Source organism: Leishmania panamensis, assembly GCF_000755165.1.
Source record: "Leishmania panamensis strain MHOM/PA/94/PSC-1 chromosome 29 sequence".
NCBI classification, from domain to species: Eukaryota; Euglenozoa; class Kinetoplastea; order Trypanosomatida; family Trypanosomatidae; genus Leishmania; species Leishmania panamensis.
Window position 1 is genome coordinate 197,888 of NC_025875.1, and position 27,281 is coordinate 225,168.

Here is a 27,281-nt window from a genome sequence, read left to right on the forward strand (position 1 = left end):
TATGTACACACGGGCACGCACTGCTCCGTGGCGACGGAAGGGTGGGTGAAAGCGCACGCGCAAACGAAGCGAGCACAACTATCAAAAGGGCAAAAGCACAGAGAGAAAAATGACACACGCACGAATATCAAGCAGCGCGATCAGCACAACAACTAGCGCCAACGTCCGACAGGGACCACATCGCGTTGAACGGAGACACACACACTCACACGCACACACGCGAAAAGAGCCGCCGGAGAGGAGGGGAAGAGAGGCAGAGGCACGAAAGGGAGGACAACGACGCCATCATTTGTGAGCACCAAATTTAAAAAGTGTGCGACATCACGTATTCAGCCACCGCTTTCTGATATGCACACGCACAAGGTCCTCACTCTCCCGCCACTATATGGAGCAGGAGGCTTAGCACGAGTGATCGTCCTCAGTCGCGGAGCTGGGAGCAGAGATGGCTGTGGGCGAGGCATCGGACAATCGTGTGCGGCAGGACGCGGCAGACGCCGTCAAGGGCGGAAGGGCGAGGGGTGCCGATCCGGCCACGCTGCTTGCTCCGGTAAGCAGCAGTCCATTGAAAGGTAGGCGGTTCAGCGGCACTTCACAGAAGGTACATCCATAGTGGAGGAGGCCTATCACGATGGATGCGATGTTGCGCGCGTCGTCAAGCCCGCTGTGCAGTCGCCCCTCAAAGGGCAGATGCAGCGCCTCCAGCATCGCCTTAATCTTCCCCTGCGAACACTGGAAGAAGCACGCAAAGGTCTGCTTCACGTCGATGAACTGGTAGAAAAGCGGGGGGAAGCGGATACCCTGGCGAGAGACGCTGTGATGGTACATGAACTCGCGCAAGTCCATCGGCCCATCCGTCGCGAACACGCAGCGGGCGTGCTGCGGCAGTGTGTGGGAGAACCAGCGCTCAAACTGCAGAATAACCTCCTCCAGCGACGCCGCCGTGTCCACGTCCTCCTGCCGCATTCCAGTCAGCCTTTTGCAAAACGAGCTCAGCTCGCGCTTGTATCGCGGCCGCACGAACCGATGAAACTCCGCCACGACGCGCTGCAGCCGTACATCCACGACCACCACGGGAAACTCGATGATCTCGTGCAGGTAGTTGTGCGGCGGGTGTTCCTCGCAGGTTGCCTCAAAGTCCAGCACCAGCAGATACTCATACGGGCACGGCAAGGCGCCGAGCGGCGAGGTGTACGACAACAGCGGCGACACCGGCACGCTGCACGCCCCACTAGCACTACCGTTGAGTGAAAAGGGTGGCACGCCTGGGGCAAGCGTGGAAGACATGAATGTGCTCGGGGTCGTTGCCGCGCTGGGAAGGTGACCGAGAAAATGTGTAGCAGCACTGTGCGACATGGAAGCGTAAAACGCATTGGGCGCCGCACTGCGGCGTCGCAGCATCTCCTCGCGTGTCTCCAGGTGAAACGGCGCGCTGCTCGACGTGAACGCATTGCAGCCGCGTGGACTAGTGCTCATGAGCGACGCCGACGGCTGATACGGCACCGCTGCCTCAGACAGCGGTGTCGAAGGAAAGTTCAAGAGACCCGCCTCGCCTTCGTCCTGGGTGCGCGGCGCCGCCGCCGGCGTCGCGCCGCGATCCAGCATCATGGCGACGTGCTGCGACGGGGAGTAGGTTGCGCTGTTCTCCGACAACTGTTTCATCGAGGAGGAGGCTGCATTGTTGGTACTGGCGGCTCGACTGTCTGTGACGGAGCTCGGTGCTGCCGGAGAAAACGAGACGCTACGCTGCTGCTGCTGCACACTAGGCGGGGTGCGGCCGTGGAAGAGGCGGGCACGGTAGCTGAGCGTCGTCGCTGGCGACGCAGCAGACGTCGTGCAGGCCACCCCGGTGACATTTGTGCCCGTGTGCAAGTCGGTGGTGGTCGGCGTAGAAGTGATAGCAGCAGAAGTCGCAGTGGATGTCCTCGGCGCACCAGGCCCGTCAAGCGTACGGCCAGCAGAGGAGGGGGTGGGGGGCGCCTCGTGCTCGGCCGGCTCTGGCATGGCAGGAACCACCGAGCATGCAGCCGCAGCAGCTGGTGTGCCTGAAAGAGCCCCTGCAAGAGTACTATGCGCTCCATCCACCGACACCGCCGGCGGGTTATTACTGGGCGCCACGACGACATCCTTCTCGTCGCCTTGCAGGTCCAGCGGCGTTGACGCGCGCCGCCACTCCGCGCCGAGCGCCTCATCCAACGCACGGGTCAACTCATGCTCGTTCAGGACAAGCTTGCGCACCACTTCAAAGTGGGCGCGCACGTGATCCCAGTGCTCTTCTTCCGTGGTACCGAGGTTGCGTGAGGAATGTGCGGCGGTTATCACCGCGGGTACTGCTGCCGAGCGACTGCCAGAGGCGGTGCCGGCCCCACCACTACCTGCGTCGCGTGCAACAGCCGCCATGACCGGTACGTCGGTGCTTCTCATAGGCTTTGGGTGGGGAGACGCAGCGGCTGCGCCTTCCGAAAAGGACCCTGGTCCAACCGCCGCCTTGCCAAGAGTGTCCAGCGACGCGCATGAATACGCTATCTCGCGCAGAGCACTCAGCAACTCCGGAATGGTGGCTGCATCTCCCGGCACCAGCTCCAGCATCTTACGCGCAGATGGCTGCGCTGAAGTCATCTCAGTAGCTTTGGAAGCCGTGTCAACACCTGGGGACACGCTGCGCTGGTCAGTACGAGCGCCGTTGCTTGGGCTAGCGGTGTGCGACGCTAGTGGCGAGCCGGAGACTAAGGTACCAGACATCGCTTTAGGGTGCGCCAGTGGCGTGCCAGGCGCCAGCGCGCGCGTTGGTTTCGCACGACCGTTCAGAACGGCCTCCAAGAAGGAGTGCGAAAAGGCCGTAGAGCCACCCTTGCCTGTTGGTGGAGATGTGATGCTGACGTCGTACTGCAGAGACCCTTTCGGTCCGGTAGTGATGTCAGCGGTGGGCTCCGGCGGAGCCTCAGCTGGTGGAGTAGACAACGTCAATGCAGTTGCCGCCTTCATGGACGCGCGGTACTGCGCAATCTTAGTGGCCTCAGGGGGACGCTCCATGAGTGCAGACATGAGCTCCGTGGCTAAGGTACGGGCAACTTTGCAACGCTCCGATGCGGATCTGCAATCAGTCGAAGAGCCTGTGGTGTCCGTGCAACGGTGTGCATGGGTTGTGCTAGCGGCTTTGTGGTGCCGCTTTGCTGCTTTAGATGTGCCGAAGGGAGAGCTGGTGCTGCCACCGGAGCCGCTAGGAGCAGCGCAGCTTCCGTTTTGCAAGACGCCAGCACCGCTGCCACCAAAGGCGGCAGGTGCGGAGGTGTTCAAAGAGGCTGGTGACGACCCTGCTATCAGCGCCGGTAGCTGTGCAGACGATGCTGTTTCATCCGCGATAACGCTCGTGGGCGTGGCACGTGGCTGCGTCAACTGCGACCGCAGCGGTGTTCTCGGGGCCTCGCCAGAAAAGGAAGAGCAAATGAAGCCCTCGTGGTGATCCAGCTGCTCAGATTGGCGCGCAGCTGCTGCTGCCGTCGCAGACGTCTCGTCCTCTTGGTATGCCGTCAGCAGCGGTGACTCCAAGTGCCTTGTGACGGCGGTATGGTGGTCGGACATCTTCGAGGCAACAGGCGTTGGCTGCTCAGGTATGGATGCGCGGAATGAAGAGTCGCATGGAGACACTGACGCCTGCATCTGACACGATTGAGAGAAAAGGCTGTGTTTTCTCACCCCCCCCCTGCTGTCGTCTCCACTACGCACGTGACCGTCTCGTCACACCTTCGGCCTCTTGACGGGGTGCCGATGCCTCCACCACCGTAGACACGCCAGGGCACAGACAAGCCGTAATCAGAAAACAGCGAAACGTAGATGACAGCGATGGCAAAAAAAAAAAACACCGACGGCAGAGCCAACGTTAGAGAGAGCGAGCAGATGAAGGTAGAAGACGTAATGCCAGAAGCAAATAACGATCTCACGAGCACGCCCACACGGGTGTACACGGACGAAGATTGACTAATACGAGATGCAGCCGCACTCACGCAGATCGAGGCAAAGCAAGCAAGCCCAGACACACGAAGGGTGGAAAAGAAAAACTTGAGAGGAAGCGCGCAAAAAGAGGCGAGCTATCCACGTGCACACATACACATACGCACACACATGAATAGGCAGATAGGTAGACCTCTATAACGAGAGAGACAGAGAGAGAGACTGATCGATACCTACGTGTGTGCGTGTGCGCGTCGGCCCTTTCGGTGGATAGCCGGTGCGCGGGTGTTGGCTGAGACTCGTTGCTGGGAGTCCACAAGAGCGAAAGGGGAAATAATGACAAGAGGAGCACACCAAATGAAAGAAGAAGAAGAAAATCAGCAGCAGAGTCGTGCACGCACATACGCGCACGGAAGAACAGAGGAGAAGCACGCCGTCAGGCACGCGCTCACTGACAGATATAGAGAGGGGTCGTCGGCACACCACATAAGCTAGGGGAAAAAAGCGACGACGAGCACACACACACACACACAGAGACAGGCACACTAAGAGAAACTCACTCACAAGTATTCACAGCAATCTGTGGGCCACGCGTTGCTGCTTCACAGACCGTCTCGTATGCCCTTACCTCTCGTCGATGACTGGCTCAATCCGTCCGTGGCTGGGTTTCGCCGTCTAGGCACCGTATCTCCCCCCCCTATACGGCTGCACCAAGCCTTGGGCTCTCACACAAACACACGCGAGGCCTGCCCGGGAGCGTATACGTCTGTACCTCTCCACTGAGCGAAGGGTAGGAAACGCAGAGGATACGGCGAGCTGAGTGGCTGCCTGCCCGTTGGCGGATGGTCACTTGGGTGTGTAAGTGCAGATGCGTTAGTGGGTACCTCGGAAATGCTTCAAGAAGGTGTGCCAGGACCCAGCAACACTACTGTCAGCAGGTGCGAGGGAAAGTTGACCAGAGAAAGAGGGAGAGAATGAGAGATGCAAGCGGTAGTGGTGATGGTGGATTGCGCGTAAAGCGAGAATGCGGTGCGAGAAGAATGAAGAAGAGATGAAGCAGGGAAGGGGGGGAAGGTGCTCCCGCGGCCCCTTCATGCATGCGCTATCGCCAATGCCTTTTCTCTCGCCACGTCACTCAACACGCACACACACACGTCTTCTGCCCACCTCCTGTCGCGGGTGTGCGTGTCACTTGGCTGTTCATGTGATGGCGCTCCACAGATGGTTGGAAGAGCGCAGGAAGTGAACGGGACAGAGGAAGGGGAGGGGAAGTCATGGCAAGGCTGCACAAGACCTCCTCGAAGAACACAATTGGGTGCTTGGAGTTGACGAGAGGTGGGTGCTTGGGAACACCAAGACAGACCAGCACAGAGAAACAGACAGGCGACAGGTTAACAAATGACGGCATCCGCACCACCACCACCACCACCCGCACACCATGGTCGATCGCGTTGTCTTCACAGCGGGTCCAAAAGCCCAGCCCAGCCCCTTCCCACGCAGCCCGATGGCCGCAGGCTGAGGGTCTGCCGCCTCTTGCCGCCGCGTCTGCGTGGGACTTGTTGGAGTGAGGGCGTTGCGTCCCTCCCGGGGCATCGCGCCCCCCCTCCCGCGGCGCCATCCGCCCGCAGCGAGCGCGGAATCCCCCAAAAAAAAAAATCGAGAGGGGCGCCGCCTGCATGTCACCGTCTCTCTTTTTTCTTCGTGTGGGCGGCCCTCCTGGGGGCGGCGCGTTGGGGTGCGCGTGGCCGTGGCGCGCGGGGTGGGGCGTGTGCGCGCTGCGCCCCGGGGGGGCCAAGGCACGTGCATCCGCAGGGGGCCGCCGGGGCGCCGCGATATCGGGAGTGATTGGGTGGGCTCTTCCGCTTGGCCTCTGTTGCAGGCGTTTTGCGTGGCGGCCGCGGCGCAAAAGTGCCCAAGGGCCCCCCTGCGACGGCGGCCGGCGCCGCCCCCCGACGCAAACGCCGCCGCGCGGAAAGACCGGAGGGTCCGTTGCCGGGCGCCGTTCCCGCGAGCAGGTTGCCCCCAGCCTGGAAGGTCAGGCCGTGGATGCTTCGATGGACTCTGTAACGCGCCGGCAAGCGCCGCTCTTTTCCTTGGTTCCACGCTGAGAGGGGGGGTGGCAAACCTCTTCCAAGTGCGCGCTCCCAACGGAGGTGCACAGCCGACAGCGGCGCTGGGCACCAGAAGGGGGTAGGCCTTTCACTTCTGGAGGCCCGCAGCTTCATCCAGTGCCAAAGTGCCCGGTGCCCCGCCCACCAGGGGGAGAACAGCAGTGCGGCTCGGATAGCGTCTTTGCCTGTGGAACGCGTGGGGATGCGAGGTCATCAGCGCAGAAGGCGTGATGTGCTCTGGGCGCCTCGCCTCCCGGAGTTCCACTCACGGAAAAAAAAAACGGAGATAAAGCGGCAGCGCGTGAGAGGGGCGTGGAAGAGCCACGCCGTGATGGGGGGAGAGGGGGGGCCACCACCTTTACCTTCGATTAACGTCGTTTAAGATTCACTGAGTTACTTTACGCAATTGAGAGCAGCAAATGTCATGAAGGTGCGCACCAGCACAGCCACCCGCACACATACCCGCATGCAGTGGCGCAAAGAAACGCAGGCGTACACGTTGTCACCATAGCGTGGTCGATCAGCAACTCCGCTCACGGCCCCTACGCGCTATGGGATCCAGACGTTTTGGTGCTAATTAGGGTATGCTTTGCCAAGGCCGACGTCAGCCACGCTCCCGCAGCGCGGTTCAGCTGCAGCACGTATGCGATTTCCACTAGCAGGAACGAGAACAGAACCAACAGTGTGAGACGCCACCACCGCTGTCGTTGCCGGGCTAATGCGCGGTCGCTGCGCCGCTTCAGCGCCACCACGTTGGCGTGACTGAACTCCTTGGGGTGTGCGAGACGATATGTGCGGACGACGTCACGGTGGCGCTGACCGAATTTGAAGTAGTCGGCACCGTAGTACTGCTTTGCGACGTCCTCCACGACGTCGCGGTCGACGTGCCCGCTACCCTCTCCACGTCGGTAGAGCGGTACGCCGTCCAGGTGATAGTGGTACTCATCATCGAGCGGAATAGCGATAACAAAGTCAAGCACGCAGCCGGCCTTCATCATCGCGACAGTGAGCCGCGCAATGTTGTACGCGTCGTCGAAGCCGCTGTGCGGCCTGCCGTCGAAGCGCAGGTGCATCTTGCGGAGCATCGCATCTAGCTTGATCGGCACGCCGTGGTTCAGGCGGTGGGCAAAGGTGGTGCGTATGTCGAGGTACTCGTAAAAGATGCTGGGAAAGCCTACATGATCGCGCAGAATGTGATGCTCGTGGATGAAGTTCTTAAAGTCCCACGGGCCGTCGGCGGCGAAAATAGTCTTTGCACCTCTAGGAATAGTCTCCTGGTACCACTTCTCGAAGAGTTGAACCGCCTCCGTAATGCTCGGGGCAGCGTCCACCATCTCCTGCGTGATGCCGGTGAGCTGGGTGCAGAAGGGCGTCAGCCTGGGGTTGCGCCACGGCTTCACGTAGGTGTGAAAGGAGCGAGCTCGATCGACCTGACCAGTGCGGACGTCGATGAGGACACCGGGAATCTCGATGACCTCGTGGGGGTAGTTCCGATTGTGCTGCTCGCACGTCGCTTCCACGTCCACGACGATAATGTAATCGAAGAGCTGCTGGTCCAACGGGTCTGTATCGTCGTAAGTGTGCTTCACTTGGTTCTGCTTGGCTGAGGTATGGGTGGACAGGTAGGAGCCACCGCTGCCACCTCGGGTGCTGTAGCGTGTGTCCTGTCCCTTGTACGCACCGTGACTTTGGTGCTGATCCGCCCTTCGCTGCTTTTTCGCGGCCTCCTTGGCCTTCCCACGTTTATTGTGCGGCGACATGGTCTTGTCATGACAGCAAAGCACCGCAAGGCAGAGCAGACCAAACCAGGTGTGTGTGGGTGTGTCTGTTGGTGAGGTGGCTCTACGCTCAGGTAAAGATGATGAGCAGCAAGAGCGGAGGGAAGGGAGGACTGCTGCAGGAGGCAAATCGCCACCACGACTGGCGAGGATCCTCTCCAGTTTTTGGCGGTACAGAGAATGGGAAAATGAAGAGACGCAGGGGGGCGGTATGGTGAAAGGGGGAGTATGTCAAGCGCACATGCACGAATGCACGCACACAAGCACTTCACTCAGGCGATGCGCCCAGGAGGCACGAAAGGGGTTGAGGAGAGCGGGGGAGAAGACAGACAGAAGGGGCAAAGAGCAAGTGAAGCGCGTTGCACAGAAAGAAACGAAGGTGACACCCACAGACCGAGCAAATCAGCGAGTAGGCAGTATGAGCAGAGAAAGAGGGAGAAAAGGCTCCATCAGCAAGACCGTCCCCACCAAAGACGGAAGAACACCTAAAAGCGCAGCAGCGCTGATGATGGGACACGGCCACGCATGAGCCGAACATGAGAGCGCAATGAAACACACAACGCAGAGGAGAAATAGAAAAGAGAGACGCAACAGGCTACCCAATGTACATACACGTGAGACTACCAGCACCCACGCACAAGTAGTCCTCCAAGCTGGGTGAGTGCTTTGCCTACATCAAGTACTCGATGGACTCCGTGGCGGTCAACTGCTGCACCGACTCGATGTGCACCCCCGCACCATTCCTGGGCAGCAGGGACTGGCCAGCGCTGGAGAGGTAAGTCGCCCCCAATGCAGTGGGTCCATGGTGCGCGCGGAATGGCGCTGTCGGTGACGCTTGAGCCGGTGAAGTGGGATATCAGCGATATCCGCACGCCTCAAGCCAGCCTCAGCGACGCAGCACCGTCCCTGCCCACAGCATCCAAAGTGTCGAGCCACGCACGCCACGACAACGCATACTGCCGCGCGTACAGAACCCGCGCTGCCTCCTGCACATCCTGGCGTGCCTGCAGGCAGCGACGAGTATGGTGCTGCATCCACCGCCTCAGCTGCTCCGCCTCTGCGGTAGTGTGCCGCTCCGCTGACGCGGTGCAGCGCTGCGCCACTAGGAGTCGCTCCGCTGATGAAGCGCAATGGTCCTCGCCATTCAGCTTCTCCTCCACAATGGTTGAGGCAAGCGCGACGAGGGCGAGACTGGATTCGTAGGCCGCCACCACCCGCAGCACAGCCGCCGTCGGCACCACTTCCATCAGCCGCTGCACATCGCACTCGCGCAGGTGGCAATCGTGGGCACCAATCGCCACAAGCAGGGGCACTGTGTAGGGCGAGGTCGACAGCGTCGGACAGTGCTCCAGTAGCGCATGCGCCGTTTCAGCATACCCGTTGGCGATGGCGTAGTAGAGCGCAGTGCAGTCGGCGTCATCCATGTACTCCACCTCGGCACCGGCCTCCAGCAGCTGCAACACCAACTCCACCGGATCACCGTGCGGATTGTTGACGGCGCAGAGCAACGGCGTCCAGCAGAAGCTCGCGCAAACCAGCGGGTCCACTAAGGCGACATTAATCACTGTGCCGCCGCCGCGGTGCAGCAGCGTGCGGACGTAGCGAGCATTGTTGCGGTAGCAGGCGCGATGCAAGGCGGAGGCATGGCCCTCGTCCAGTTTCCCGGGGCTAGTGGGAGTGGCGGGCAGCAGAGAGGTCACCGCCTCGGAGTCTCTTCTCTCGCTCCACAGAGACAGTGGAGGTGCTTTAGATGCCAACGTCGGCTGCAGCAGTGCGGCACACGAGGCACTTAACGGCTGCCCACAGGGCCGCTGAAAAATCTCCGCAAAAGCGGCGCATGCGTCCGCGACCGAGTCGAACTCTTCGTGTGCCAGCCCCTTCATTATCCACATACCAGTGGCACGGGACAGGGTGTAGGACACGGTGGCCAAGCCCCTGCGGGACGCGCCCGCTGCCTGGGTCGGTGATGTCATGGTGCTGGCGACACCGTCTCTGTCCCTCGCCGCTGCATAGGGGGAGCGGGAAACGGCGCACGCGGCCGTCCACAGGTGCCCACGATGCCTACGAGCTGGACATAGCACGGCAACGCGCAGTTCGCCGATCACATCGGAGAGACCCACAACGTAGTCGCCAACCAGAGCGTCCGACCGAGTGGCTAAGGAGAATGCCAGGTAAGCAAACGGCTCTGACAAGTTCACCGCACCGAGCTCCAGCTCGTGACGCAGGTTCAGCTCCAGCAGCTGCAGTGGGCCCCACACACTCAATAGCCATTGCAGCGAGTAAAGTGAGATGACCCCGCAGTCCTTGAAGTTCAGCACCGACATGACAGCCTCGTGCGTCCACGGCGGGAACAGCGGCAGGAAAGAAAGGAACTCCTCTACCGTGCATGCGGCGCGGTGGCGGCCCACATGGGCGTCCCACACGGCCCGCAGCACGTGCTCCTCCAGGTACGTGTGAGCATCGAAGCACACAGGCGCCTGGTCAGTCGCCCTCACGTACCACCGAATGTGCGCAAAGTGCGCCTCCAGGTCCGCGTTCACGCTCGCAATGGCGTCAGCAACGTGAGCGGGAAAAGAGTGCTGCTCACCTAGTGGGGTAAGCTCCTGCTCATCAACGGCGGTGGTACCTGCAGTCGCGGTGTTGGTGGTCACCCAGTGCGCCTCTGGTAGAGATGCAGCAGCCATGGGAAACTCCTGCGCAGATGACTGCCGTGTTGAGGCAAGGAAGGAGGCTAACACGATATCACTGGCCGCCACATTCGCCGGGCGACTATGTCCTGCACTGCCCGAGCGCGCGGCTTTGCTACTCACCACTTCGAGCGCGCCATAACCCGGGTTGGAGGTGCCACGCTGAGCCTCCCATGCCTCGTACTCGCGCAAGGCCCGCTCGCCTCGCTCGAGAATCCTGTAGAGGAAGCGCGTTAGGAGGTCTAGAAGGACACCCTGTCGCGGCGACTCGCTACGCCCGAGCGCCAGTCGGTCGCTAAGATCGAGTAAGTACGTGTGAATCTCCCGCAACGCGGGAAACAACAATAGCAGGGTGAGGCCGAGATCAGTGCAGAGGGTATCCATGCGGACTGCCAGCACCAGCACATCTGCAATGGGTGTCCCTGATGCGATGACGCCGTTCGTGACGCTGCGGAGATGCTGGCGACACTCCGCGTATGCCGCACGGAACAGCTTAAACTCCCGAGTGCTTAGCGGCTTCGCGTCGTTCAACTCCGTGGTGATATGCCACAGTGCGCTCACTGGCGGGCCAGCGCGCCCCGGTGCGGGGACAAGGTCAGGGAACTGACAGGCGTCGGCATCGGAGACGGCACGAGCCATGCCGCGCAGTTCAGGCGGAATGCTGCACCGTTGTAATTTGCCCATCGCAGTGACAAGAGAAAAAGGGAGGGAGAAATGCGACTCGAAGAGCGAACTTCTCCTTGTGGGTTTATGCGTTCCGGTGACGGGCTGAAGAGGGCACCCACACAGACGAGCTTGCGAAGCACGGATGGGTAGATCCCGACAGGAAGGGTTGCGGGTGGAGGAAAACAGGAAGACACCGATGAGAAGGCAGGGCAGAGAGAGGAAAGGGGGGACCAGCAATGACTAGACACGAGAGACAGTCAAGCTGGAGAAGGCTCAGAGAGAAGAAAGTGCGTGCAGCCAGCACAGACGCTACAAGGCGGTACACCACTGCTCCCTGTCCTCTCCAGACGAGCACCTCAGCAAACGAGAAGAGTAAGCCGCGTCGAGAGATGGCAAGCTGTGAGTCCAGTGGGCAGGAGGTAAGGGTGGGACGTACGACTTCCAAAGCCCTCGCCGTGCGCACAAAACACTATCCCATACCTGACCCCTCCCCACCCCGCACACACACACACACATACACACGCGTAAGCAGTGCATGTCTCTTTTGTTCGTTGTCCAAGATGCGCTGCTCCCGTGTGCTTCGCCACGCACCGCTACCAACATGCGCGCCACTGATGCAGCACCACAGCACACCGCGCCGAAAAAGAACGAAAGAGGGAACACGCAACGCTTCGCTTGGATGGCGGTGTGCACCCTTCCGTTGAAGAGAAATAAACAGCGCGGCCAACTACGCGTAGTTGGCCGCGCTGTCGCTGTCCCTGGCACCTCCGCCCCTCCTCCTCCCCGCCTCTTATGCCGTCTCCTGCAGCCTTGAGCGACTCTGGGAAAGTTGGCAGCAAAGGGAAAGAGGTGCAGAGGAAGAGAGACAAGGGCGGACTGCACATATACATACACACACGGGCAAGGCAGTCGGGGAGACAGAGACACGTGCTGTGCTTCTGGTGCCTGCGAGTGGGTGCGGGGAGTATCGCACGTTCCTCCCTTCGTTTGCCGCCTCTGTTCGCGAGTTCTTTACATCCATAGTCGTCTCGTGGGCGAAAAAAAAAAAAAACAAAGGCGAAGCGAGAGAACAACAGTAGAGGCGCGGGGTGATGCGGGGAAGCGCACACGCCCCTGCCGGTCGACAGCCACCATCACTGCTTCACCGCCCTCTAGTGGGGCGCAGGCTTACTACTCATCCTCCACGAGCGATCACGACGGTTCTGCCGTCCACACAGCTCAGAAGTGATGGAAGAAGCAACGGGAGTGCGCCGGTGATGCTGCTTCCGCAGCTCAGCGACAGTCATATCTTCTTCCGGAAGACGCCGTTGCACGAGGCACATCGGAGGAAGCGGCGCAAGCTGAATCCAATCCCACCGTGGGCCGACGGTGTGCTTTGCCTGTTTGTCGCTCGGGGGCTTGCGGCGCTTAGAGGGTGACGAGGAGACTGCAGTAAGCTGCTCAATTGCACACGGCGCCACCCCCTCGCTCGACGAAGTCGTGGCAGACCGAATCGCGCGACGCACAGCGTCAGCCTCACGTCGATCGGCGCTGCTGCACGGTCCCGCCTCGCCGACCACAACGACGCGATAGCCCATTTCGTGCCAGTGTGCTTTGTTCGCCTCCGTAACTATCGCGGGCCGCATCCAAGCTCCCTCGTCATCGCCGTCCTCATCCGCGTCTGCATTCATCGATGCCTCGGCGAGAATGGTGGAGACAGCGCACGCGGACGTTAATGGTGGGGCTTCGTGTTTCCCCCTTCCTTTTCCGCTGTCCAACGCTACCGCCCGTGACAACGCTGAAGGAGACGGGTTCGGGCTGTAGCTGTGACCCGCTGCCTCTTCCTTGCGTACAACTCTCCCATCAGGGTCGAGTTGGGTCAGGAAGACGATGGTGTCCTGCTCTGCAGGCGCGCCAAGAGAACGATCTGTGAGGGCCCTCACCGTCGCAGCTGAAGCAGGACCTGCTTCTTTGATCGCCAGTGCATTGGGTGCGCGGCACATCTGCGACTCCACCGCCGACTGCGGTACGAGGGGTATCAAGCCCGGTTGACGGACCCCACGCCTGCTCACCACGCCATCCGGCAGCAGCGCCGCCGGAACATACTGCGTCATGCCCTGCCCCACCAGACGCTCGGCGGGCGGATCGGCAGCAAGGTGCTGCATCGCATGCCATCGCCGCTTCAGCGCATTGTGAAAAGCCTCATCGATGGCGTCGCACCTACGCTGCAATCGACAGCGCCGTCCCTCGATGACGGTGACCTGTCGCTCGCGAACACGCTGGTCCGCAATCTCACGCGCCTCCTGCTCTTTATCTCGTTGTGCGGCAGTGGTGTAGGAAGGACCTCCAGTCATGGCGGCGAGCGGGGAAGAGGCAGCAGCTGGCCCATGCTGCCTCGTCTCTAGGGAAGCTAAAAGGTCTTGGACGTAGCTGATGTCACTGGGTAGTCGGTGCCAGTCCTCGTCATACTCGACTGTCTTCACAGACATCTCCTGATCACTTGAGGTAGCCGCCGCCTCCGCAGCTGCCGCAGTCGAGAAATGTGGGGCCATCGTGGTGCCAGAAGCGGATCGAAGGGCCAGCAACTGCGGAGATGATGCTGACGTTGTGGGCATAGCTCACGGTCTACCGTCTCGCAGTGAAAAGCGAAAGCAACGTCGCTTTTTCGATGTGTGTGTGGGTGGCGCGTGCCTGCTGAGTGTGTGGGGGAAGGAGTGGACTCACCGGCCCCCTTAAGCCTGGACCACCTCTGTGAGAACCACACTGCGTCCTGCGGCACAGCCTACTTGCTGATCAGAAAGTGGGGAAGATGTGGAAGACAACAGCCTGAAACAGGCAGAGACACAGCAGTGGGGGAAGAGGAGGATGGCGGCCAGAGGCAAAAACACTCGACGAAAGAGGGAGTAAAGGAGAGAAAAGAGAGCGGGATGACAGCAGAGTGCGTCATGGTGTCGAGCTCCTCCATACTCTGAAGGTCATGAAGAGCACACAAGAGAGAGAAACAGAGGGCCGCTCGAGAGAGGCAGAGACGACTCCGCATTGCTGTGAAATACTCTAGTCCATGATCGACCTCACAGCAGCAGCAGCAGCAGCAGCAGCATAAAAGACGTCCTCACAGACAACCGCAGACGCGCACACACACACACATATGAGCGCACCGCCTTCACCCATCGACAGAGCTGCACAACATGTTCTGTTGGCTTCTTGCGCACCCACCTTCTCTTCACCCTCGCCTCCATCCACCAATTCGTGGAATGGAGGCGGCAGGCGGGAATCCGACGGGAGAGAGGGAGGTGGGCAGTGGGCAGTGGTGTTGTTGTGCCCAGTGAAGGTGCTTTTGGCTGAAGCGTGAATACCGTTTGATGACCCCCCGCGCCCTCACTGGAGAGTACACATGCACTCACACAGAGACTCGATGGCACGTCAAGGGAGATGTGCTGCTTGGCACGGCTCTCATGCACACACAGAATGGTCCCACTCACGTTAGCAGCCGCAACGACAGCAGCATGAGCAGGCAGCGGTCTACTCAGCCACGATCACAGAGTCGCTGTCTCGCGTATTTCGTCCACGCAACACAGCGCCTCGGGCAAAACTAATGCAGCGACTTTCGTGATCGGCCGACGCAGAGATGCACTGATGGCTGCGGTCCAGGCAGCCACGACGCACACGGCGCTCACGCAGTGGAGAGGACGGCGCACCTTCGCCAATGAGCACAGTGCCGAAGGTCTGCGGCGCATCGGCGCTGCTGAAGGTGACCTTCCATGACTCAGTGCTGAGCAGAGGGTACCGCCCAAGCTCCTCAGAGGAGGGCCGGGGGGTGTCTCTGCCCAAGTCGCTGCCGCGCAGGGTGCAAGTTGCTCGTCCGTGCTGAAACGCCGCCTCGACGAGGGCCGAGGCGTCGGCCGAAAACCGGGCCCAATAGAGCCCGTCGTGGTGCGCCACCCCAACACCCGCCGCCACTTCCATTTCCGAGGACGCTGCAGCGGAGACGGTGAGGTGCGTCTGATACCACCACTGAGGTGGCCCGACACAGCACGGCCTCCCTCCCACGCGCACAAACTCGTGTAGAACGCGGTCGCAGTGCAAGATGCGGTAGGCAAAACCCTGATCGCGCAGCCAGCTCTGTCGCTTGTAGCTTGTGCTGACGTCCGCCGTATCCTGCGAGACGAGGGTGTAGAAGTAGGCGCACGTGTTGTCGAGAGACGGCGGCTTGGGACGCAGAATGCGGCCAAGGCGTTGCGCCTCCTGTCGGCGCGACGCCCCGAGGCCAGAGACCTGAATCACGACAGAGGCACAGGGCAGGTCCAGCGCGACATCACCGACACGCGTCAAGATGATGGCATTCACGTCGTTCGAGTGCTGAAAGTATTGTAGCAGATTTGCCCGCTCCGCCTCGCTCGTCCGCTGATCCATGAAAGGCAGGTGGAGGTGATGCGCGAAGAAGCGCACGTCGGCGAGGTAGTCGCAAAAGATGATCGCCTTGTCTGGCGGAGAGCGCTGCTGATGAAAGGCGAGAAGCGCTTGCGTGCACCACAGTTTGTACGGGTTGCAGGAGGCGAGGCGCAGAGAGCGCGAGGGGAGATAACCACAGAGGTCATGTCCTCTGCCCCTCCCTCTGTAGGCACCGCCATTCTCTTCATCGTGGTCCTCGTCCCCCCTAGCATCCTCGTCGTCCTGAAAGACACTCTCACGGCGACGCTTTCCATTCCCGGCGCGGCTGCCGCTGTGGCTACGGTGTGCATGTGTGCCCAGAAGGGTACGAGTGCGCTGGATATCGCGGTACTCTTGCAGGAATAGGGGCGGCATCGGACACTGCACTTCGGCGCACTCGACGTTCGCCAGGAAGCCGGCGCGAGTCAGGTCGAGCCAGTTAGCCTCATACAGCTTCGGCCCCACAAGGTGACGTAGGTCGCCGATTTTGTCGTCCTCGCGCAGCAGTGTCGCGCTGAGCCCCAGCACGCACTTGTACTTGATGGTGTTCAGCACATCCTGGAAGTGGTGTGCAAGAGCGGTGTGCACCTCGTCCAGCAGCAGCAGACCCCACGGCTGCGCAGCCATGGCCTGCAGGATCGCTCGCGACTCCTCCGCAGCAGCCCCGTCGGCGTTGCCTCGCTTTGCAATCACCATGCTGTAGGTGGTGATGAAGACCTTGCCCGGTCGCTGCTTCACCTTCGCGGTGCACACCGTCACCTCATCCTCGGTCAGGTTCGTCCAGCGCAGAAACTCGCGCTTCCACTGGAAGACAGACATGTTGTTGATGCACATCACAATCGTGGTGGTTTGCATGGTGGCGGCGGCGCCAATGCCAGTGAGCGTCTTGCCAGCCCCACATGGAAGGACGATGACACCTTGGTGCGCCCTCTGCCCTCGACGGAACCTCTCGAGGGACGCCACCTGGTAGGGTCGCAGACGAACATGGCGTGCGAGGGTCAGGTTCGGCACATACAGGGTGCGGTCTTGCACGTAGTCGTAGTAGCAGTCAGCGCGGATGCCAAACTTTGAAAAGAGGCGCTCCTTCACCTCCCGTAGCTTTCCGTCACGTACCTGACACTTATACACAAAGCGGCTGGCAGTTGACGCCATTGTCGTCCTCTCAGATACGGTGCCGACATGCGGAAACTCATACAGCAAGCGCAGCACGGCAGGTCGTCCGGCGTCTCGCGCCAGTCGCTCAGCGTCCTTGATGTCGCTTGTGTTCATCAGCGGGCTCCGATCGACGTCGGATAAGATCCAGCGCTCAACGCCGCAGATGACAACCGGTTTCAGGAACTCCTTCAGGGCCGGTAGTACGAGCTCCAAGTGCACCCGCTGACGCGACTGAACAAAGTAGAAGAGCTGCTGATCGTCTCGATCGGCAGGAGTACCGGTGGCAGCACCGTTTCGGCCCTTGGGTGCGGTAGCCCTGCACGTAGCGGAGGTCGAGGCAAAGAAGGCACCGCGACTAGCCTCAAACTGATGAAAGCGCCGCAGGCCCGGCTGCAGAACGATCTGCACGCGAGAAGCCTTCTCCTCCTCCTTCAGCATCTGCGCCAGCAACTCTGGAAGCGGCCGCTGGACGTCAGCAGGCCGCACAACAGCAAGGGAGATGAGCGGCCGTGCTGCGCTTGGCGCCGCTTGTTTAAGCTGAGAGTCAGCGGTAGGCGAGCGCAGCATAACGGCAGCAGATGCCGGTGCCGGTGATGAGGGACGGAAAAGCTGCAAGACGCGGGTAGCCGGGCTCCTGGGCCTGGGGAAAGGCGCCGCGGTGCGAGGCAAGACCGGTTCCAACGCGGAGGCGCCCTCACCACCTGCGGATAAAAGCTCGCCCTCCTCCTCTTCCACCTTTTCCGACTTGATACGCGTCTTTAAGGTGTCGTTCCGCATGTGGGGGGCGAAGAGAGTAGAAGATGCAGCGTCATCGGCACTTGGGCGATTCAGCGAGGCCAGAAGGGTGCCTGTCAGGTCAACGTCGTAGAGGCAGCGCGGCAGTGGTGTGTGAACAGCAAACAACGAAGACGCAGCCTTAGTCGCCACCGCGGCCTGAGAAGCCCACAAGCCATCTACCTCAGTGCTCTCATTCGACTCGTCCAGCTCGGACGCCAGCCTCTCCAGTGCTGCGCATCGCTCAAGGTCAACGGGCAGCTCCTGAGCCGTGTTCAGTCGGAAATGTCGGAGAATAACCTCAATCATAGCGAGCGAGTACGTGCCCTCGGCAGTGGCTGCGGACAAGGAGGAGCTGTCCATGCGGTACTGCTCCATGTGCTGGGTTCTGCTGACTGGCTCGCAGCAGGAAATGAGGAAGTCAATCACGTGGGCATAAGCGGGGTGCGCCTTCTCCACAAAGATGTTGCCCGAGTCACCGATGTTCATTGTTGCCGTGGGAGAGGCTCTGGTCTGACTGGGCGTGGCTCCGGGTGGAAACCAGGCGGGTGAGCGCCGCACGCTGCGCGGTCAAGCTCTGCCTGGCCCTCTCCCCTTTTTACGCTTTCGCTCGAGGCTTGACGCGAGAGCAGCAAAAATGACGGCCAGAGACGCGCTGACGTGCAGACGGTGCAGCGGGGGGCCCGCAGACTCGCGCACCTCTACTCGCTGTTTCGTACAAGGGGGGGGGGGTAAGCGCAAAGACTCAGATGAAGTCCACGTCCACGCACGTCAATATGGGCTCAGCACGGAAGGAGAGAGTGGCAGCAATGTGTTGCCAGTCCCCCTCCCTAATGGAGTATTTGATAAGGGACACAGGAGCAGACACCCACGTGGGCGAGAGAGAGGCGGGTGCGCGAAGCGAAGGAAAAGAGCGGAGCAGTAATGGGTGAAGAGGGGGTAGAAGTAAAAGAAGGCCGCCCGACCAGAGCAGTCAAGAGTGCTAACACATGCATAGGGATGTGCGTGTACGCAGATGTTGAGAAGGGACCTTCATGCGAGGACTGTGCTGTGGCAGCATTGCGATCAAGCAAGCACAGAGAGAGGGGGGCCTTAGAGAGGGAGGAAGAAGTGTAGATGTGCGCAACGATAGCCAAAGGCGGATGGAGTTGTCCCCCTCACTCACTCACTCACTCACTCACCTCCTCCTCCTCCTCCTCCTCTGCACACCGCGCCCACGACCGCATGGGAAGTGGAGAAGGCGAGGCGCCACAGGGCACACCCTTAATGGGTGCGTCCTCTTGTCGTATGCGCTCCCTCCAGCCTTTTGGGGTCTCCTCATTATTTGTCGCCGCATCGCTCGTCTCACTTTGCCCGCGCATTCACGCGCTTGGCCAGCCCACGCGTGCGCACTATGAGTGACCCCACAATCACTGCCACACAAGCGACAACGAAAGAGACGAAGAGGAAGACACGCGCTTCACGCTGCCCCGCCCTTGCCACGCTTCAGCACATCGCCCAGTGTAGGGAAACGCTTCGAGCAGTTGTGCTCGCATGGCCCGCTGTGGCACACGAGCTCGCAGAACTTGCCACAGCAAGGTAGGTTCCTGCCGCACTTTCGTCCGCACGAGACCTCCGCCTTGTAGCACGGCAGGTGGAACGGCATCGGCTTCTGGTGCGAGGCGCATGCCTTCTCCTCCAGCACGACGCACTTGGGGCATTCGGGCTCGATGTGGCATGGGTGATTTGGCGGGTGCCCACACTGACGCGGAATGCTGCAGGGGTGGTTACACTGCGGTTGCCGCGTCCCGCACGGTACAGGCGGCTCCACCCACGTCTTCCGGCATCGGCAGTAGAGGCGCTCGTACGAGATGTGAGTGCATGGGGGGCAAGTACCTTGATGGCAGAGTCGCCCGCACTGATGCTCACCACAAGTGAGCTTGCGAATACATATCTGCAGACATGTGTGCTCCGCGTCGGTACAGCACGTGTTGGTGCAGCGGTGCTTGTGGCAGGACAACATGCGACGACACACTTGACTGCACTTGGGAGGCATTGACGAAGGCAGTGAGCCAGCTGGCAGTCCACACTGCACGCGCGCCGCCTCCCACTCAGACTCCGGCAAGTACTGGCAGAAACAGGGGGAGGAAATGTGGCGGTTGCCACACGCACACGGCGTTGTCACCGTCTCCTTGCACGGCGCGCACGGTGTCTCGTCATGGCACGTTAGCCAGCACAGGTGCCCACACGGCAGTGGTAGCTCGCACGTGAGCCCACACGATGGAACGGGGTCGATGCACGACGTTCGCTGTCCTTGCACCCGCGTTTTGCCACACGGACAGAACTTCTGGCGCTGCGGTGTGCGGTAGCACTTCTCGCACACGCCGGCGTGGCACAGCATGCCGCATACGTGGTTGCCGCAATCGCGCTTCTTCTCGCAGTGGCGCACGCAGCGAAAGTCACTGACAACGGCGCCGGCTCTCCCTTCCTCAGCTGCGCCGTTGTCTTGAGTCGTTGCCGCGGCAGCACCAGCCAAGGTAGGTGGAGCAGCCCCGCACCGCCGCGTGCGCTCGGTAGCCCCGCAATGGCACTTCTCCGTTACCATCACCGTGCACACCGGGCAAGGCCCTTCGTGGCACGGCGCCTTGCAGCGATGATGTCCACAGTCTAACACCTTATCGCAGGTTTCGCCGCACTCGTACCCGTGGATGCTGCTCGAGCACCCCACCGTCTTGGAGTACTTACCACACCAACACGCCTGTTCGCGAGCACGCGTGCAGGCTGGACACGGCCCAGGATGGCAAAGCAGCGTACACCGGTGAGGACAGCAGGGGTCTGCCTGGCGCCGCTCGCACGGTTGGCCGCAGCTGCCCGGCACGAGCATCGCGTCTACCGGTGGCTTCGTTGTCTTTCCGCAATAGCACCGATAGACAGCCAAGCTATCTTTCTTGTTGAAGGACTGGCAAAGAGGGCAACGGAATCTGACCAGCTCCCCTTGAGTGGCGACACCAGAAGTGGACTGAAGCTGTCGCTCGCGCTCTTTCGTTTGGCTGTCCGCCCAGAAGCGAATGCATGGCAAGTGAAAGACACCATAGCAGCATTGGCAGGCCCAAAGCTCCTGTCGGTGGCCAACAGACTCGGAGCAGACGATGCACTCGTACCGGCCGCCGAGGAGGTCCTCGGTGAGCTCCTGCGTGAGCTGCGGGGAGGCAGACATTGGGGGCACCGAAGAGGAGGGAAAAGATAGAAATATGAGGGAAGCAGTCAAATCAAAGTTGAGTGCGTCTCCGCAGCCTTTTGACGTGGTAGTAGGGACACCTCCCACACTCACTGATGCTCTGCTCCGAGGCGAGTGCTACGTGTCCTCACCTGGGGATCGGAGAAGCGTGGTGGAGAAAGAATAAGGAGCGGAGAGCCTGCTCACGAATCGGACGCAACCGTTGAGCTCGACGTGCAGGAAAAGAGTGGGAGAGGGCTGAGTGGAGACGGTGTCAAGCTGTGCGAGAAACACGCGGAGGAAAGAACGAGACGAAGAGGGCACGCAAAAATCGCAGACGGTAAGAAAACAAACGTATGATGAAAATGATCAAACCCAACAACACACACACACATACAGAGAGAGAGAGAGAGAAAAAAAAATGAAGATGCTTCTGAAAGTCTCAAGGAAGCAGGCGGTGGCATTAAACGGTGGGGCCTTCCCAGACGCATGCAGCCGCTGAGATGGAGGTTTAGATAGCCCCTGTTGTTGTTTGGAGAAGGGGTGCGGCAGCGACACCCGCACGCGAGGAGGAAAAGTGACCAAAGGCGCACGTACTTGTGGGACAACAGGAGAATGTGGGGAAGAGGACGAAGAAAAATCGGCCGCGGGTGCGTGGCAATGCGTGAAAGTGGACAAAAAGGGGGGCAAAGAAGGGGGCAGGAGCAAAACAAAACGAGGGAAGAGAGGAAGACGAGATAATAATGAAGAGGGGGAGAGGGGACAATGACACTTCATAACACAGGCAAAGTGAAAGTCACACGCGTTACACGAAGGACGTCGGGTGCAGGCAGCGCACGTGAAGATGACCAGAACAGATAGCCGCTCCCCAACCCTTTCCTCTTCAAACGATGGTGATTCGATTTGAAAAGGGGGGCCTATAGTTCCCCTGTCACGCCGCCTGACTCAACCCGCAAGATGCCTGCAATGGCGATGGCTGCACAGAGACGACTTGTCTCGCTGTGGCGTCGCTTCCCTTCACGCAACCAGTGATGGCTTCTCACGTAGTGTCCTCAGCCTTTGAGTGGCCTCTTGGACACTCTTCTGTTTTGTCCTTTTGTTTTGAAGGGGGAGGGCGATCTCCTCCCTGCAGTTCACACACGAGGCGCATAGGCGGGTACATGTGCAGGCGACTGACACCCTAGCACGCGAGCCTGCGTCCACTCATGCACACACACACACACACACACGTGCGTACGATAGTCACTCTGAGTTATGCGTGCGCGGATGCTCGAAAAGGAAAAAAAAAACGTGTGGCGCCCCTCACTGCGCCCCTCCCCCCTCCAACCACCACCGCCAACCAACGCGGTGCCTTCAACGACGTGGGAGCCTCTCAGGCGGCGTCCAGTGGTGAGGGAGAAGGGTGGATGGGAGGAGGGGCGGGGCAACGGCATAAACATCACAGCACACAACTCAGCGACATCGGCATCACGTGTATTTTTGAAACACAAAAGTGTACAGTCAAAGCGGCAGCCTCCATGCCACCCCCCCCCCTCCCCTCCTCTGCTGGCACTGTCACTGCCGGGGTAACAACGCGACGCAATTAGAGGAGCTACATGACAACGCCAACCATCTTCACCGCGCTTCCCCTCTGGAAGCAAAACATATGAGCGCTACTCGCGGCAGCATCCACACTATTCAGCTACCCTCACCGTCGCTGGGACAGTCTTCAAAACTACTGCCAGACTCTCATGACTACGGACGATATTGAAAGAAGTCTCGGGTGACGAAGAAGCGCAACGCCTGTAGCAATATCCCCTGCTCATCCATCCGCGCCTCCTCTGTGAGTCGCTCGTACAGCGTCGGCGGAGGAGGCGGGCGGCGGGCGGGTTCGCGGCGGTGCGTCTGGGCGTGCTTTGCTGCCGCGACGGGGGCCATCATGCGTGTGACCTCCTTCGGCGTACCAACCGGCAGCGCTGCAGAGTGTGGCACCGGTGGTGCGTCTTCGTCACTTTGAACATTTGGGATATCGACCGCTGCCGCTGCGCAGTCCCCGGGCGGCGGCGTGGAACTAGTGTGCGCTCCCGCATCAGGCGCAACAGACGACACCTTGCACGGCTCATCGGGTGCGAGTTGTATTGGGGCATCGGCGCGCACCTGCTCAGCTACAGTTTGCTCGATACCGCTATCGCTTGGCGCCGTGACCTCTGGCTCTTCTTGCTGCGGGGCACTACGTTGCCTCGGCTGCTCTGGCTCATCGTTGTCCTTTTCTACCTTCTCCCGGCGCGGCTTGGCGCCCTTCTCCACTGCAGAGAACTTCGCCTCGCCCCACAGGACATGCCGATCATACGTGCTGTCACCTTTGGTAGGGCAGTCGCCCACCCAGTGCTCTCCCTTGATGCCGCAGCGGTGGCAGACGTAAAACTGCGGGACATCCTTCGCAGCGGCGTAGCGTTCACGCACGAGCTGCACGCGTTGCCGTGGGGTGAGGGTGCCGTTGGGGCCAAGAGGGATTATCTTTGAGGGATGTGCTGGTGCGGCGTGGGCGCCGGCCGACGCGGAAGACGACGGCTTTGCCGAAGGTAAGGCAGTTGCCGCGGGACTGACAGCATCAACGCACTGGTCCCCCGTCGTTGAGACTTGTGGAGACTCGGTAGAGGCCTGAGTCGGTGCAGCTGTGGGGTCAGACTCCTGATGGGGCGGCGCGGACGGTGGCTGAATGAAGCGGGTTCGCCGGCCCGTCGCGGTGCTTGCTGGCGACTGCGGAAGTTCGCGCGGGCTTCTCCTGGGAAAGCACCGCTGGCGATGCTCAGACGACGAGCGCGACGAGCGCCGCGACGAACAGGACGACGACGCAGACGCAGACGACGCGGTCGATGGGAAGCGTGACTCAGTCGGCAGCTCGCCACGTATAATCATAGATGCATCGGTACGAGGTCGCTTGCGAATCACAATGCCGTGTTGTTGCATCCACCGCCGGCGCTCATCGGGCAGCACGACGCCTCGCGCCGCCTTGTAGTAGAGCTCCTCCACCTTGACCTTCACCGCGTCCTGCGTGGGGAAGCGGCGCTTGCGCTGCTCAAGGTATGCGCTCGTGTCCACGAGATTCGGCGCGTCGGGGCGGTTGTGCAGCAGCTCCATATGCTCCTCCATCCGCCAAGGCTTGGACTTACGACAGGTAAAACGACATCCGGCCACCGTGCAGTACACGTGCGTCTCCATGTGCGCCGCGTACTTCTCCTCGGTGGCAAACTCTCGCTGGCAGGCGTCGCAATACAAAGCGGCATCCTTTCTGGATGCGGGTACGGTGCTTACTTTGTGAAAACACGGCCCATTCGTGTGTGGCACGCTCGATGGAAAAGGGCGAGCGGCGGCGGAGTCGGGATGCCCCGATGTGGAGCGCGACGACGGTGTCAATGGATGATTGCGATCGCTGCGACTTTCCTCGCCACCACCATTTACAGGGGAGACAAGGAGCGGGTTGGATGGTAGTTTGCACCACTCCCTGACTGACCCGTACGCGCGCCGCCACCCTTCCATGGCGGTGGGAAGACCAATCACGAGCTTGTCGTAGGGGTGAATGGCATTCTTCAACTCATGGGACGACGGGTGAGGCACTGAATGGTGGGGTGGCATATTGTGGCACAAAGGGGCGTGAATGGTGTCGCGCTGCGTCTTTAATGATTATCGATTAGGCGGCGTTAGCCCCCCCCCGCTATGGTCAGCTTATACGTTGTGGGGGGCAGGGGTGTATAGCAAGACAGAGGCCCTTATGTACGTATGCAGGTCTGCGTGAAGTTCTATGCCTGACTCTCTCTCTCCTTTATGTGCGAGGATGAGTGTTAAAGACAGCAGTGAGAAGAGGACAAGTGAACCAAGAAGAGGGATGGCGGAGAGGGGGAAAGGGGCCAGTAGAGAGAGAGAGAAGCGCATCTCTATTGGTGTGAGAAAACACGAGGAATGCACTCAGTCATGCATACCTTTGGATGTGAGAGGGCGAGAAGGCGAATTAGGAGTCTGGCGCGCGTGCACAAGTGCTGCTTTTTTACTGATGCGTCCCAAACAGCCAAAAGAGCGGGTGGGAAGGAAAAAGAGAATGGCGACGCACGTCCCCGATGCCCAACTGCCCCCCCCCTCCTTCTTCTTGGTGAGTTGGCGAGTTGTGTTTCGCCTCCTGCCTTTCCAGCTGCTGCGTGTTTGGCAGAGTTTTTGCTCGTTTGTGTGTGTGTGTGTGTGTGTCTGATTTGCACCGAGATGGAGACACGAGAGACGAAAAGGAGAAACGAGACGAACCAAAGGCAAACCGCCGCCTCCGCAGTAGCACAACGTAAGTGAGGGGCGCACTGCCTGCGTAGCTCTCCCGGTACGGCGGTGTCTGCGTGTGTCCATGTATATATATATATATATATATATGACTCTCTTTGCTTGTCTCTAACTCACCCTCCTCCGCTCATGAAGAAGGAAACAGTGCTGACGCAAGCGACACCACCGCGGAGACAGAGAGGGGAAGAGAGAGAGAGAGAGAGAGGGAGAGAAGAGGGAACGCACACAGAGGCGTGTACGTCCGCCTGTGTTGGTGTATTTTCCTCCGTCCTCTATTCGTTAGGACGATGATGTCTGCGTTGCCAGTCCACGGACGAAGCGCTCCGTCCGTCACCAACAGCACCACTCACCATTCGATCCCTTTCCCCGTCCCTCTTCGCTATTACCGCCTCCTCCATGTCTTCATTTTCGATCCTCGCGTGGCGTGTCACGTGCCTAGAGCGTACCAAAGACGAAATAGTTTGGAAAGAAAGAGAGGCGAGATGTGGAGGCCAAAAAGGTTGAACGAAAACAAAAAAAAACTCGCAGAATGTGCGGATCTGCGAAAGGGCCGAAGGAAGAGAGAGGAGAGAAGAGGAGAGGGGGAGGCACACGCATGCACACCCACGCCCCTCACAGTGCGGCTACCCCCCTCCCACTGCCTCCCCTCTTATTCCTGCCTCCGCCTCTGAAGATACATTTTATGCGATTGGGGCTCAATATGGCGAAGAGAAGGTGTGTGTGGGGGGAGGGTCAAGTGCAGACAAGTGCATCACTACCGAGGAAGGAAGACACACAAGGAGGGGAAATGGCCACACAAAAAAGTAAAGGCAGAACGAAAACACTAATGCAAAGAGAGAAGGAAAAAAAAAGTGCACGCGGTGAACACGAATAGCGGTGGAAGTTCACTCTGTCCGCTCCGTGCACGTGTGTGGGCGTAATGTATGAGTCCGTACGCTACACCTCTTTCCTCTCAAAAACCCGCACTCCCTCCTTCGGTTTGACGGTCTGCAACAAGAAGGGTGTCGGTGGGGCTGCGTGTTCTGCAGATCTTCCCCCTTCGCCCTTCACTTCCCCACCACTCTCGCTCCCTTGCGCTGCCTGAGGATAGGTGCGGGGAGAGGGGGACGAGGGAAGGTCACACGTGCATCCCCATGCGTGCGACTGGACACAGATGAGTCTGTCAGTCTAACTGGCGTTAGACAGAATCACAGCGACGCGCCTCACGACAGCCACACGCATAGTGGAGAAAAACTGCGACAATGGGGGAGCGAGAGAGGAAGAGGAGGAGGAAGAGAGGACAGCAGTCGACGATGCAGCCAACACACGCGGCGCACCAACAACAAAAACAACAAAAAAGGTGGAGGGGCATACACATTAGGAGAACACGTGAACGCAAATGATGTGCAGACAAACCAGCACGCACCCTCTCCAGACCTGCAACGCCAAGCAAGACAGAGAAACACAGGAACGAGAAACGAGAGGGGGAGAGACAGACGGCGTGGAGAAGGGAAACGAAGAAGCGAGTACGAGAAGCAACAGCAGCAGCAGCAGCAGATAAGGGGACAAGTAGGAGAAGCTCCCAAGAGAATCCCTCACTGCTTTTCTCCTTCTCTCCATCGTTGCTATCCACATCGCCCCTAACCTCCTCCCCCCCCCCCAATCTGCTCGCTCATGGAGTAATGCAGTGGAAGAGGTGGGGACGATGTGTCTGCGTGATCGCGTATGCGAGCCTGTCCCAGCCTGGTCGTTTCGCTTGCGCCGGATGTACTTTATCGTTTCGCTCCCTTTCGTTACGTGCACTCAACGAGAAAATACGACCAAAATGAGCCCGCCTCTCGTTTTCTGCATGGGTCAACCCACTGGCGCATCAGATCGGCTGTTGTACCCTCCGCTTTTCCTTCGCATCACACGTCTCGCCCTCGGTTGGTTTGGTGAATGTGCCGACGTATTTAACGGCCATCGAGTCGATGCGAAGGTGCGTGGCGATGCCTACTGCCGGCGCTGCTGTTTCAGGCCCTTGCTGTTGCAGCGTGACGTCGCACTCTAGCAGCAGGCATACAACTGGGCAGCCGCGCTCTGCCTGGCCCACACCTCACTCCCTCACACACCTTGTTCTTTCTCGCTGTGCCGTTCGTGGAGAGGGTGCGTTTTGTTTTGTTTTCCTGCTGGGGCCACGAACCTCCTCGCCCACGTGTGTGCGCCCTCTTCACATTTTCCTTGCCACTCACGCATGTGAACCAAAGGTAAAACACAGACACAAACAAGTTGCTGG

At 60.0% G+C, this 27,281-nt stretch overlaps 7 protein-coding genes across 7 annotated transcripts, besides 2 other annotated features; all 7 read right to left on the bottom strand.

Annotated features, from left to right (window-relative positions):
- Nucleotides 1-399: 399 nt before the first annotated feature.
- Nucleotides 400-3,042, bottom strand: LPMP_290540 (exonuclease, putative; the record flags this gene model as incomplete). Its single annotated transcript, XM_010702360.1, has 1 exon — nt 400-3,042. The coding sequence occupies one exon, from the start codon at nt 3,040-3,042 to the stop codon at nt 400-402; it is 2,643 nt and encodes an 880-aa protein (XP_010700662.1).
- A 2,345-nt stretch (nt 3,043-5,387) lies between these two features.
- Nucleotides 5,388-5,495: a repeat region.
- Nucleotides 5,496-6,183: 688 nt separating this feature from the next.
- Nucleotides 6,184-6,333: a repeat region.
- A 268-nt stretch (nt 6,334-6,601) lies between these two features.
- On the bottom strand, nt 6,602-7,819 carry LPMP_290550 (exonuclease, putative; the record flags this gene model as incomplete). The annotated part of the gene is made up of 1 exon (XM_010702361.1): nt 6,602-7,819. One exon carries the CDS (start codon nt 7,817-7,819, stop codon nt 6,602-6,604), a length of 1,218 nt encoding a protein of 405 aa, XP_010700663.1.
- Nucleotides 7,820-8,712: 893 nt separating this feature from the next.
- Nucleotides 8,713-11,163, bottom strand: LPMP_290560 (hypothetical protein; the record flags this gene model as incomplete). Its single annotated transcript, XM_010702362.1, has 1 exon — nt 8,713-11,163. One exon carries the CDS (start codon nt 11,161-11,163, stop codon nt 8,713-8,715), a length of 2,451 nt encoding a protein of 816 aa, XP_010700664.1.
- A 1,178-nt stretch (nt 11,164-12,341) lies between these two features.
- Nucleotides 12,342-13,784, bottom strand: LPMP_290570 (hypothetical protein; the record flags this gene model as incomplete). Its single annotated transcript, XM_010702363.1, has 1 exon — nt 12,342-13,784. One exon carries the CDS (start codon nt 13,782-13,784, stop codon nt 12,342-12,344), a length of 1,443 nt encoding a protein of 480 aa, XP_010700665.1.
- Nucleotides 13,785-14,691: 907 nt separating this feature from the next.
- LPMP_290580 (DNA repair helicase, putative) lies at nt 14,692-18,018 on the bottom strand (the record flags this gene model as incomplete). The annotated part of the gene is made up of 1 exon (XM_010702364.1): nt 14,692-18,018. The coding sequence occupies one exon, from the start codon at nt 18,016-18,018 to the stop codon at nt 14,692-14,694; it is 3,327 nt and encodes a 1,108-aa protein (XP_010700666.1).
- Nucleotides 18,019-18,988: 970 nt separating this feature from the next.
- Nucleotides 18,989-20,725, bottom strand: LPMP_290590 (hypothetical protein; the record flags this gene model as incomplete). The annotated part of the gene is made up of 1 exon (XM_010702365.1): nt 18,989-20,725. The coding sequence occupies one exon, from the start codon at nt 20,723-20,725 to the stop codon at nt 18,989-18,991; it is 1,737 nt and encodes a 578-aa protein (XP_010700667.1).
- A 1,734-nt stretch (nt 20,726-22,459) lies between these two features.
- On the bottom strand, nt 22,460-24,244 carry LPMP_290600 (hypothetical protein; the record flags this gene model as incomplete). The annotated part of the gene is made up of 1 exon (XM_010702366.1): nt 22,460-24,244. The coding sequence occupies one exon, from the start codon at nt 24,242-24,244 to the stop codon at nt 22,460-22,462; it is 1,785 nt and encodes a 594-aa protein (XP_010700668.1).
- Between the last annotated feature and the right edge of the window lie 3,037 nt (nt 24,245-27,281).